At 37.3% G+C, this 12,150-nt stretch overlaps 4 protein-coding genes across 6 annotated transcripts in view; 1 reads left to right on the top strand and 3 right to left on the bottom strand.

Annotated features, from left to right (window-relative positions):
• LOC132159410 (zinc finger protein 501-like) overlaps positions 1-12,150 on the bottom strand; it is a 531,393-nt gene that overhangs the window by 197,290 nt on the left and 321,953 nt on the right. The gene's annotated exons all lie outside the window — the stretch shown is intronic.
• The window catches only part of LOC132157170 (zinc finger protein 883-like), a 499,035-nt gene that overhangs the window by 244,073 nt on the left and 242,812 nt on the right, over positions 1-12,150 (bottom strand). The gene's annotated exons all lie outside the window — the stretch shown is intronic.
• Positions 1-12,150, bottom strand: part of LOC132097645 (antho-RFamide neuropeptides type 2-like) — a 69,876-nt gene that overhangs the window by 16,103 nt on the left and 41,623 nt on the right. The window lies entirely within an intron of this gene.
• Positions 6,355-11,170, top strand: LOC132158931 (uncharacterized). Of its 3 annotated transcripts, XM_059568652.1 has the most exons (9): positions 6,355-6,408; positions 7,573-9,466; positions 9,543-9,738; positions 9,872-9,985; positions 10,081-10,131; positions 10,222-10,275; positions 10,412-10,501; positions 10,614-10,694; positions 10,869-11,162. In XM_059568652.1, the coding sequence occupies exons 2-9, from the start codon at positions 9,452-9,454 to the stop codon at positions 11,036-11,038; spliced, it is 771 nt and encodes a 256-aa protein (XP_059424635.1). In that variant the 5' UTR covers positions 6,355-6,408; positions 7,573-9,451; the 3' UTR covers positions 11,039-11,162. The 3 variants fall into 3 exon arrangements, 1 of the variants encoding a protein (XP_059424635.1); XR_009437727.1 differs by lacking the exon at positions 10,222-10,275 and having other exon boundaries at positions 11,092-11,170; XR_009437730.1 differs by lacking the exons at positions 10,222-10,275; positions 10,412-10,501; positions 10,614-10,694; positions 10,869-11,162 and having other exon boundaries at positions 10,081-10,132.

The raw sequence follows: 12,150 nt of genomic DNA, 5'->3' as shown, positions 1-12,150 counted from the left end.
TGCAAATTGACTTTTACCGTAAGATGTGAGAATGAACTTTGAAGCATGGATTTAAGAAATTTTAATGATAGTTAAGGTCTTATGCTTATACAATAGGGTCTGTGAATGTACCACATTTGTCTTTAATGACTGTTTGAAGAATAAACGCATACCTCCTTGTTCCTCCTGTCTTATTCTGCATGTTTCTGGTTCCTCTAGTTTTATTCTCCCGGTTTCTGTTTCCTCGTGCTTTATTTCCCCGGTTTCTGTTTCCTCGTGCTTTATTCTGCAGGTTTCTGTTTCCTCGTGCTTTATTTTCCCGGTTTCTGTTTCCTCGTGCTTTATTCTGCAGGTTTCTGGTTCCTCGTGTTTTATTCTCCAGGTTTCTGGTTCCTCGTGTTTTATTCTCCAGGTTTCTGGTTCCTCGTGTTTTATTCTCCAGGTTTCTGGTTCCTCGTGTTTTATTCTCCAGGTTTCTGGTTCCTCGTGTTTTATTCTCCAGGTTTCTGGTTCACTCGTGTTCTCTTCACTCTCTTCTTTAATAAACTCCATCTTCACAGCAGCAGATCTCAGTTCAGATGATACTCCTCCAGATATTCCTGCTTGATTCAAAACTGTGAGGATGAGAATATTACAGGTATTTATTGACCTGATTCAAAAACTGTATTTCTCTTTTCACAGAAACAACATTTCTAACCGTTTATACTAAACCAGCATCACGAGAGAACAACACAGAGAGCGCTGTGAAACTAATCTTCTTCTTCTGTGGTTTAATGGTGTTTGTCAAACAAACGAATGTGTTTAGCGCCACCCGCTGGACTGGAGAGTGAAGCGACGAGAGGACCCTTACGAAAATTAACCATGGATTTTTTTTAGTAACTATGGTTTAACTGCAAAAACCATAGTTAAACTATGGTTCATTTTGTAGTAACCATGGTTTTTTTTTGTAGTACCATGGTTAAACTATGGTTTTTGTTGTAAAACCATAGTAACTGCATATGAACCATGGTTTCCCTTACAAAAATAACCTACAGGAATCCTGCAGGAATATTATGCAGATTTCCTACAGGATTTCCTACAGGATTTTCAGCTCATTTTCCTGAAGGAATACCTGTAGGAGTTTTATGAAGGAATACCTGCAGGAATTGTATGAAAGAATACCTGCAGGAATTATATCCCTGCAGGGTTTTAAAATATAATATTCAAAGTTCCTGCAGGACTGTTGTGGATATATATGCAATTATACAGGTCTTCTTATGTCTTCTGTAGGATTAATGCAGGGGGAATAACTTCACAACAAATAATGTATTTTTACAAATTATTTATTGTATTTATTGAAACTGTAAGAGCAGAGCGAAGCAGAGACCAATTCACAGCTAAATGTCACTCTGATCCGTTAAATGAAGCCTCTACACTGTTTTCCTGAAAAACAAGAAAAAAAACAGAAATTTAAAAATGTGTGTGTGTGTGTGTGTGTGTGAGAGAGAGAGAGAGAGAGCATGAGCGTGTGTGTGTGTTTGTGTGTGTGTGTGAGAGAGATAGAGAAAGAGAGATCATTAACGTGTGTGTGTGAGAGAGAGAGAGAGAGAGAGAGAAAGAGCATGAGTGTGTGTGTGAGAGAGAGAGAGAGAGAGAGAGAGAGAGAGAGAGAGAGAGAGAGGGAGAGCATGAGTATGTGCTTGTGTGTATGACAAATTATTACCTTACTCATAACTTGTGCTCATCATTTAACTTTTCTCTTAGTGCTGCCTTGATGAACTTTTTTGGAACCTCAGGGAACTTTTTTTGTACTGTGTCTGTAAATGCAATTCCACTTATCATATGTGATTACATTATTACAATTTTGCACTATAACTGCAACATCATGTTTGCGTAAAGAAAAAAAGCAGGACATTTTTCTCACCTAGGATCAGCACAACTTTGTCCTGGACCAGAGCTGGCTTTGCCATAGCGCCTGTGTTAGCATTGCCAGCCCTTCCAGACAGCCCATGTGAGGCCAGTGTCTCTCTCCCAAACACTGCCACTGCCAGATCTTTCACCATGGCACAACATGATGTGCCCCCCCGTCCACAACTTGTCAGGACAGCTGAACTAATTCCTAGCCCCTGTGTCTGTCAAGAAAAAAAGTTAGGGACACTGTATCTAAAAGCATATAACTTTGACTACATACTGTGCAAAATTGTTAGGCTTGTTAGATTCTTCAACAAAAAAGTGATATATTTTGGTTTAGTGTGCCAGCTGTTTTATAGTCAAGGGGGTGATCATACCAAATGTGTATTTTGTTACAAAAGTCAAATGAAACATGAAGAAGTTAACATGCCTTCTACGACTTCTGCACAACACTTTACGTGAATATAGGCTATATAAACAAACTAATATATTTGTATTCACCTTTTCAGGGGGATTCTTCTGACTTGAATCTTGTGGTTGTTGAGCAACAAGAGTGTCCTGGTTCATGCTGCACTTGAGTATTGGAAGAATTTCTTAAAAAAATACAAAATAAATGATTACTAACAGACAACCACACTGACTGATAAATGAATATATAGATGGATAGACAGAAATACATGAAGGAAAAAAAGAATACCTTGTTGCAGAGCTATATTAAGTGCTCTTAGATTCTCATTTTCTTTTTTTAATTTGAGAATTACTCTCTCAAGTTGAGTTTCTCGGCCTGAATGCCCTCCAGCTTGACTCTCCATGCTGTTAATCTCTTGCATTAACATACTGTCCTTTCGGTGGATGACCTAAAGATGGACACACAATATTAGTGTCATTAGTGTCATATAGGTGTCATTAATATTTGTGATTTAAATAAGCATAATGAAAAATAAGAGTAGCCATTTAAAAGATGTAGGTATTACTTGATGTTTGACTGGAGGCTCTTGATCAGATGATGAGGATGTTTTGGAGTGAGATGGGGACTGAGTTGGAGTGTACGGTTTTTTTTTTCTTTGCTATTCTTTTTGCATCATTTTGCAAACATGGCTGATTTTTTCTTTTCCCCTCTAGCCTAAACATCCTCCTCCTGAGGGTATCTTTGCTTTCTGAAGGGACAAAAATAAAGTAGGAAATACATATCTTCTATATCATGATTAAGTCTTGTTTGCTGAACTTTTACCATCAATATCTATAACTGTGGCTGGGGAACTTTCCTCTTCATAAGCCACATCCACAACATCTCCAGGTTCAAACTTTTTTTTTAGTATGTCCTTTTTAGGGACAATATCATAGGTGGAAGGCTCCTCCCTCCATTCCACCAGAACCCATGTTTTGCTCATTGTCTAAATAAATAAATAAATAATTACATGCATACATATTTACATACATACAATTGAACGAACATGAATACATTTATTCATGAATAATATATATATATATATATATATACATACATACACACATTCATATATATATATATATATAAAAATTATTAATCCAAAGGTGTACAAAACTCTAAAGTCTCATCATTCACATTCATCTGTTGCCTTCAGCTGATTGTATCCATGACAACAGTGTTACCTTTAACGCAACCAGGCCAGCCAGTGACTCACGGTCTCGTCCGCTGCAGATAATTTATTTCTAATCTAAGGTAACAAAAAGGTACAGTGATATCAAGTATTAGCAAAAAAAAGTAATGTTTTTTGTTAGCAATAGTTAAGGCTTACTTTTTTTAGTCATTTATTAAAAAAAGTTTTGATATAGGCGGTATATGGTAGTTATAGGATATAATATAATACATTGTCCTATTCTCGAGGTCGGACATCCGGGACTTTTACTCCCATAATGCACTGCGCGCGCATAGCAACCGCGGTGAAGGGTAAAACAAACAAGCGCTCGCCATTAAGCAACACGAAGCGGAAGACAAATGAGCGCAGATATGTCGAGAAAACTGCCGAGAATCATGCCTAAAAAATTAGCAATGATTCGGCAAATCAAAGAATAACAAAATAATACCACTGCAGAGATGGCCACTCAATTTTCTGTTGCTATGTTATGACATTGCTATGCATAATGGTCGGCAGCTGTACACTGATAAGCAACAATGAAATGCACTAGTTGTGTGGGGAATAAGATACGTTTCTGCAGTTAGTCTATTTTTGCTTTTTTGAAAAAACCGTGTCCCTCACTGACACTGTACAAGCTGTGCCACTGACAGACTGAGCTCATTACAGCCATTGTGTAACACAGTGCTTTTGAATAAACATTTTTTTTTTCTAAATGAACAGTTAATGTAATCGATGCTTGATGGGTATTTAAACATGACTGCAAGTGTAGGACACATGGTATGTACACATGGTGTTCATACCAGGGGATTTGATGAGGTAATTGTATATGTCTGGATACTCGAGCCTGGGCCATGCCTTTGGGTTGTTCTCCCAGGACTCAGCTGGATGTCGATAGGGACAAGATTGTAACGTTAAACCTACAAGCGACAGCTTTCTGTGGTACCTGGTCAATGCAGGCGCAAGTAGACTTTCTATATATTGATAAGACATTCTGTAATAGAAGAAAGAAGATCTGTATTTTTATAGCTGCTAGCGCCTTTCACATACATGTAACGTTAGCTAACGTTAGTCACAAAGCGCTTTACATGAGTGTTTTATTACATTCACTTCACTTCTCACCACCGACATACATTCGCATACACAGATATCATTCATCATTAATACAAAGTAGTCCGTTAGTATCCATAACTGACATAATCCACAACAAAACTTCTGTGAATAGATACCTTTTTGATTTTCCTCGGGCTTTGCCTTGATTGCCTTCGGTTTGTTTTACCCTTCAAACACGGCGGCGGCTTGTTGCTATGCAGGTCACATGATTTGTGACGTAACGCCGACCAAGAGAATAATGTATCATCGACAGCAAAAAAAAAAAAGAAAGAAAAGAAAAACATCTTCATATGTTTTAGTGTTACAAATACACATTATTTTAGAAATTTATAAAAAAACAGTAATTTAAAGCATTATAACGATATAATTATAAAATAAAAGGCGGACTTACCTTCAGGATACAAAGTGACAGTTGATGAATGACGTGCAATGATGTCACGTGAATCGGCTACGCGAAGCAAGTGGGCGTCAATGAAACACGTCACCTCAGTGAAAAGATTAATTTACCGGGTTTTTTTGTATATTACACGAGCTTCTTTTTCATGGTGAAAGACAACACTAAGACTTTTACGACCAAACTTTTCTTTTCTTTAAAAAAATAGCCTTCTAAAATAAAATAAGTCAATTTTGTCAAATAACGTTACCCAGATTCTTTTTATTGTAGTCATTTTTAGGAAATGTTCTCATTTGGATTAAGCTATTCGGGTAATGCAAAACATATATTCTTTATTATATTTACAAAGAAATAACACTAACGTGTTTCTTTTTGAAGGATATGGAGTATAAAGTGTACTTAAATGAAGAGGCACCTGTTCCCGCAGCTACAAAAAGGCGATGGACACAGAATATAATAGGTTGCTGAATGCAAATAACTGTATTTTAGGCAATTTGTTTATTATTGTACAATTACATATTGACTTACATTAATCAAATAAGCAAGAAATCTGCTCTTTTTTCTTCTTAAGGAGCAAAAAAGAGAAGATCATACAAGACATGGCTTATTCCCGATATAGTTGAAGTAATTCAGGTTTTAATGTTGGCCTAAAAAACATTTTCAGTGATAAATTCATGGCCATTTGTTGTATTCAAGAAACCATGTCTAACATGCTCCTGTATGTTGATAATTTCATACTTATAGGAAAACATTTCCAATGATGACAGTGGTGACAATATCAGCAAATCTGACAGGAACTGCCCTGATGCTCATGTGAGAATAGGCTTTTTTATTTTTATAGTTAATCTTCTTTAGAATTGTGCTTCCTTGTTGTCATAATGTTGGCAATTCTTTGATCCTTTATCAGCCAGAACATTTACAAAATTTAAGTACATCCCAGTAAACAATTACCGTCTTTCAACGTTGAAATATGGTTGAAAATAAGTCGGTCCGCCTGGGACTGGTTTACGACGTGATTTCAACTAAGTAGTTTAGGCTGGACTGTTTGACTACGTGTTTTCAACTGATCATGTTTTCAACTGATAATCTAAAGACAGCTAGATAATCTGTTGTACATGCTAAAACAACGGAGAAAACAAATTACCAAACCATGTTCATTATTATCTTAAATAAATGTAAAGAGTTTTACATATTTCGTCAAAGTTAAACACAACTGTGATTGAGGTGCAATGAGGATTCATACATTGCAATAATTACCCCACCCCACCAGGTGGCGGTAATGCACCATTAAAGATAGTTGCCAACCGCCATTAAACCGACAGAAGAAGAAGCGAAGAGGTGCGTGAATGTGGCGCGAAAAAAGCCAACCGCCAGATTCCAGAAAGCTCTTCACGACTCAGAAAGCAGCTGTGTAAAGTAAGTAGCTATGACAAAATAATAAGATATGATAGCAAAATAAGTGTAACGTTATAAACGTTTACCTTATTTCAACCAAACCTGACTTTTTTTATTGTAAAAGTAAGTACTGTAGCAGTAGCTAGCTAGACAATCGTCTACCAAGAGTGTCCACAGCCACACCACGGATGGACAGTTAGCTAATAAATTACCCAAATGCGGATATTAATAAGCCATTAAGGTTTAACTGTTTGTGATTATTTTGTAACGTTGTTATTTTATATCAAGGTAGATATCCAGATTAATTAATTTTAGCTTTGTTTATGCTATTTATAAACTTCCTTTACCTCAGCTAGGTTGCCTAACTTAACTGATAGAATTTAGCTGTATGGCTAAGTGTTTAGTTTTGTGTTTTTTCTTCAAGCTAACAAGCACAAAACCCCATTGTTAGCTAGATGGTGAAGTTCAAGATTGAGAATGAGACGTCAGCGTTTCACTCCGCGAAGGCGCCGCCATTTTAGGTGGCTATCCGTCGCCATCAGAGTCCTGCAACGGGTCGGGTAACATCACGTTACCCTTATAAAAGTGGATAAAACGGGTGGTGACATTCCTAAAATTCACGGGCGAGGATGCGGGCGGATAATGAACTCCTTGTGGACGGGTAGTAGCAGATGAAAAATATTTGCTTGAAGAGCTCTTTTCCAAAATGCCATTGCCATATAATTTTGCTCCATCAACGTGTCATGCCAAATCCTGTGCTGTGTCTGAAATCGCTCACTCATTCACTAATCCGTATATAGTGTATGGCAATTGAGTTCACTATGTAAGGAGTGAACAAATAAGTGAACGGATTCGGACAGTGACGTATAGCCTACACTGTGCGTGAGACTTGGAGCTGTTGCAAAAACATTGCCATATGTACTTTTATATTACATGTACCTAATTTTAGAAAATAATACTAATAGCAATAATATTCAAAATTACTTTATATTGCAGTTATACATACCTCCGAGTCAACTTTGTGGTTTCATCGATGGTATATAATTATTATAACTTTTTTTTTAATGCTTTTTTGTTCATAATCATTAAATGCTATTAAAATAACGTACTGAGAACAAAAATAAACACACATAAACACGTTCAAAAATGTACAATGTCAACATACACTTATATTACTAATTGCAGATATGACATACTTAAGAAGTTGGAGAAAGAGAAAAGCAGAAGTTAATGCCATTGCTCAGTTGGATAGTGATGACAACCTTGATTTTCATTCGCTACCAAGTGATAGAAGTGATGGTGATGGACTTCAAGAAGTTGTACAAGATAACGAATCCGATTATGGATACACAGAGCATGTAGAATCCTCTGACTCTGAGCCTGAAATCCTGAGTTTACACCCTGACAGTGATACACCAGATATTGGCTGTGATTTAAGGACTTGGTCAACAAGTAATTCAATCACTCAAACGTCATTGAATGAGCTACTAGGCATCCTACGTAGACATGGGCACCAGCTGCCAAAGGATGCACGCACCCTCCTTTCAACTCCAAAAACCGTTGAATGTCTTTCTAGATGTAATGGGCAGTACATTTATTATGGTTTAGAACAAGGCATTAAACTAAAGATTGCACAGTGCCAATCCTTTTCACAAAACCTTGTTGAGTTGTGTGTGAACATTGATGGCGTACCACTTTTTAAATCAAACAGTGTTCAATTTTGGCCCATATTGGCACAGTTTCACAATTTTGATCCTTTCATTGTTGCACTTTTCTGTGGAACAGCAAAGCCAAGTCCTTTGGATGATTTTGTCAAAGACCTTTTGGAAGAGTTTCAGCATCTCAAAGCTGTTGGGATGGAGTATGAAGGTCAACTTTATGCTATCAGCCTTAAGGCCTTTATATGTGATGCACCAGCAAGATCATTTTTAAAGTGCATAAAAAACCACAATGGGTACTCCAGCTGTGAAAGGTGTTTGGCCAAAGGATCGTGGGAAGGTAGAGTGGTTTTTAACAGTCATGAGAGCTTTAGAGCAAGAACAGACGAGGAGTTCAGTCAAGTACTGTATGAAGATCACCAGACTATAAAAAGCCCACTTATTGATGCAGGCATACCTTGCGTGAGTTCTTTCGTGTTAGACTATATGCATTTGATTTGTCTAGGAGTAGTAAAACGTGTTCTAGTCTTTTTGTCTCGGGGTCCAAAAGTGTGCCGGCTATCTGCAAGACAAAAAGATGAGATCTCAGAAAAACTAAACAAGCTGAATGGATCCATGCCAAGTGAGTTTGCAAGGCAGCCCAGGGGTTTGAGGGAACTGGATAGATGGAAAGCCACTGAATTTCGACAGTTTGTTTTATATACTGGTCCAAATGTTCTTCGAAATGTAGTTTCACGTGAAGTGTATACTCACTTTTTGACATTGACAGTGGCTCTGTCAATCCTGCTGAGCTCTGATAACACACGACGTTCATATATTGCATATGCTGAGGAGCTTCTAAAATACTTTGTTGAAAGGTGTGATGACCTTTATGGAAAAACATTTGCAGTCTACAATGTGCACTGCCTGTTGCATCTGCATGAAGATGCTTCTCGCTTCAACTGTTCACTAAATGACATCTCATGTTTCCCATTCGAAAATCATCTGCAAGAAATAAAAAAATTGGTCAAAAATAGCCACAATCCAATCGCTCAAGTAACAAAGCGGATGAGTGAGATTGAAAATGCAAAGAAAGGCATCAACAAGCCTCAAGAGACAAGGTCATGTTTTTATATATCAACCAAAGATAAAGACCACTGCTTTATGCTTCACAATGAAAATTTTGCATTTGTGAAGGAAAAAAGGCGAGATGGAACTTTGGTATGTGATGTGCTGAGCCAAAAGGACACAAGAGACTTTTTTAAGAAGCCATGTGAGTCAAGGCTATTGAATATAGTCTATGTTCAAAGAAAACGGACAAAGACAAAGTTATTGCAAACCAAAGACCTTTACCGGAAGGTTGCTTGTCTCCCTTGTGAACAAGGGCATGTCCTTTTTCCTCTACTCCATGGAATGGAGCACAGGAAATGAACACAAATAACGTATGTAATATTTACTTTTATTCAAAATAGTAGTGCACTGTGTAGTTCTAAATTAAATAATCTAATTGTGTTTCAGGCAATGGTATACGCACGGGCTGTTTGGGTGGAGAATGGGAAGCAGATGGAAGGAGTTTTGCCATTGAACTGGATTGACACAGAGAACAAAGTAGTGCGATGGCCTCTAAAAAACATGTCTGTGGCACATAAGCACCTTTTACAACCACAAGAGGACTGGTTAAGCTTTGAATTTGTTAAAGTCAAAGTGACATCAGGTGAAAAAAATTTTTTTTTGAATGTTATTTCTGGCTTTTTTTAAATTTTAATTTAATAATTGGTTAAAATACTATAATACTCGAATACAAATTACTATCGTTAGTAGTGTTTGTTTTCATTCTTGATTTTTAGTAAGCCGACAGGAGTGTGAAAAATATAATTACACCTCAGCTCAAACCGAAGAGGAGGACACAGTCAGTCAAAAGAGAATGAGGAAAAGAAGGAAATTTGAAGATTATGTTCAAGGTAATTTATTTGGTCCTATTTAAGGACATGCATTAAACAATGAGCGTATAATGTAAACAATCACGTATCATAAGTGACAAATATAATATTGGCAGGGTCAGATTTGTCTCCTGAGGAGGATGAGTCCTTGCCAGACAAGAAAAAGGGTGAGTACAGTATAAGTTGTTTGTGTAAACTGTATTAGTATTCATCGTTATCTTACTGTGATTAATTTCATTGTGCATGTTCTTGTCTAGAGGATACAGTGTTGCTTCCGGTCCCTCCGCCAAAGATTAAGCTCTCACATAAGGGTGAGTAAAATAGCTGGGCTGGTCCAGTGGTATAATTCAGTCATCAAACTTCAGGGAATGGTGGGCAATATGAGTTTTTTTTCTGTCATTTAAGTTGCTGTACTGCTTCTGGTTTTGGAATTTCTTTTAACCACAGGACAAAATGCAATGCCGCTCGAGTTACCTGCACCCCCAGAACTGGCTAACACTACCATTAGACAACCAGAGAGTCCTGCATCTTCAGACAGTAATTTCATGTTTTTATTTATTCTACTTGTTCACAATGCAAATGCAATATAAAGTATTTTTAAGTCTGAGTTCAAAACAAAGTATTTCAACCATTCCTGTTCCCTTTTCAGTTTCTGGATGTTCTTTTTCAACGCATCACCGTTCACCCACAAGGTCTGAATCATTAGAAGCATTTAGTCCAGAGTCAGCCAGTAAGTCAGTAAAAAATTTTTTTTAATTGGCTAGTACAATTTTCTTTTTCATGTCCATGATCAATTGCATTCTTCATAGTTGTAATTTATCCTACCTCACTCATTGACATTATTGCAGGAATAAAAAAACAATTTCATTGAGCTTCAACGCAGGTTTTTTTTTTTTTTGTTAAGGATCTAGGCGTTCTCGCACACCTCAGCCTGGAGTTCGAAATCCATCACAGTCCGGGAGCAGGAAAAGTCGGGGGTCCTCATCCAGTGAGTCCATGATCAGTTGCATTCTTCATATTTGTCAATTCTCCTACCTCACTTATTGGCATTATTGCAGGAGCAGCTGTCTTTAAAAACGATTTCAATGAGCTTCAATGCTTTTTTTTATTAAATATTTTTTTTTCAGGATCTAGGCGTTCTCGCACACCTCAGCGTGGAGTTCGAAATCCATCACAGTCCGGGAGCAGGAAAAGTCGGGCGTCCTCATTCAGTGAGTCCATGATCAGTTGCATTCTTCATAGTTGTCAATTCTCCTACCTCACTTATTGACATTATTGCAGGAGCAGCTGTCTTTAAATTTTAATGAGCTTCAACTTTTTTTGTTTGTTTTTTCAGGATCTAGGCATTCTCGCACACCTCAGCGTGGAGTTCGAAATCCATCACAGTCCGAGAGAGGCTTATTCCCCATGTCTCAAGCTAGTACGTCCATGGTCAATATTTATTATTGTATGATTCTTTAATAATCATAAAGTAACAAAAATAAATAAATTAATGTATTTTCTTCCACAGAATACCAGAAGTCAGTGCTTGGAAAGCTAGTAGAAATTCTTGATGAGATAAAAAGAGTCGGAAGGCACTATGAGCCACTGAATTCTGCTGTCCACATTGCTAGGCTAGAAAACTTTGAAGATTTTGCTGAAGAAGAAGCACGTCTCAAGGAACGCAACCTCTGGGAACAAAAGGTATGATTTCCACAGAAATTGGACTAAACCGTGTCAATAAGACTAGACCTCCAAGTCTCCAAAAACTCGAAATTATCTATATTGTGCAAAAAAAATATGCTTTTTGCAGCATCTGTTAACATGCACACAGCTTTATAGGATGTGTTATTGTATGGATGAATCAACATGACTAGTTCCCATTTAAGCTCAATCTGGCAACAAACAGTATATTTACAACACCATTGGTTTATTCATAATGTGAGTGGCTTTTCATGTGTCATGTACAGGTGTCCCAGCTCTCAAAGGTGGGAGGGAGGAATAACAAAGACTGCGTCCATAAAGTTATGGACAGGTATTACACAACTGTCACATGCTCAGAATATAGAATGTAATTATGCAGTTAAATTTTTACTCATTTTCTGCTCTGTTTGCCCTCCTCTTAGCACATATAAAAGCATAAATGCAGAAAGAGATGATTCATTAGGAATAATGCAAGCATAAAGGAATATTTGTAGAATGTAGGC

The sequence above is a fragment of the Carassius carassius genome, chromosome 1 (assembly GCF_963082965.1).
Source record: "Carassius carassius chromosome 1, fCarCar2.1, whole genome shotgun sequence".
Lineage (NCBI taxonomy): Eukaryota > Metazoa > Chordata > Actinopteri > Cypriniformes > Cyprinidae > Carassius > Carassius carassius.
The sequence above is the reverse complement of the archived record's forward strand: the minus strand, read 5'-3'. Positions and strand labels throughout refer to the sequence as shown.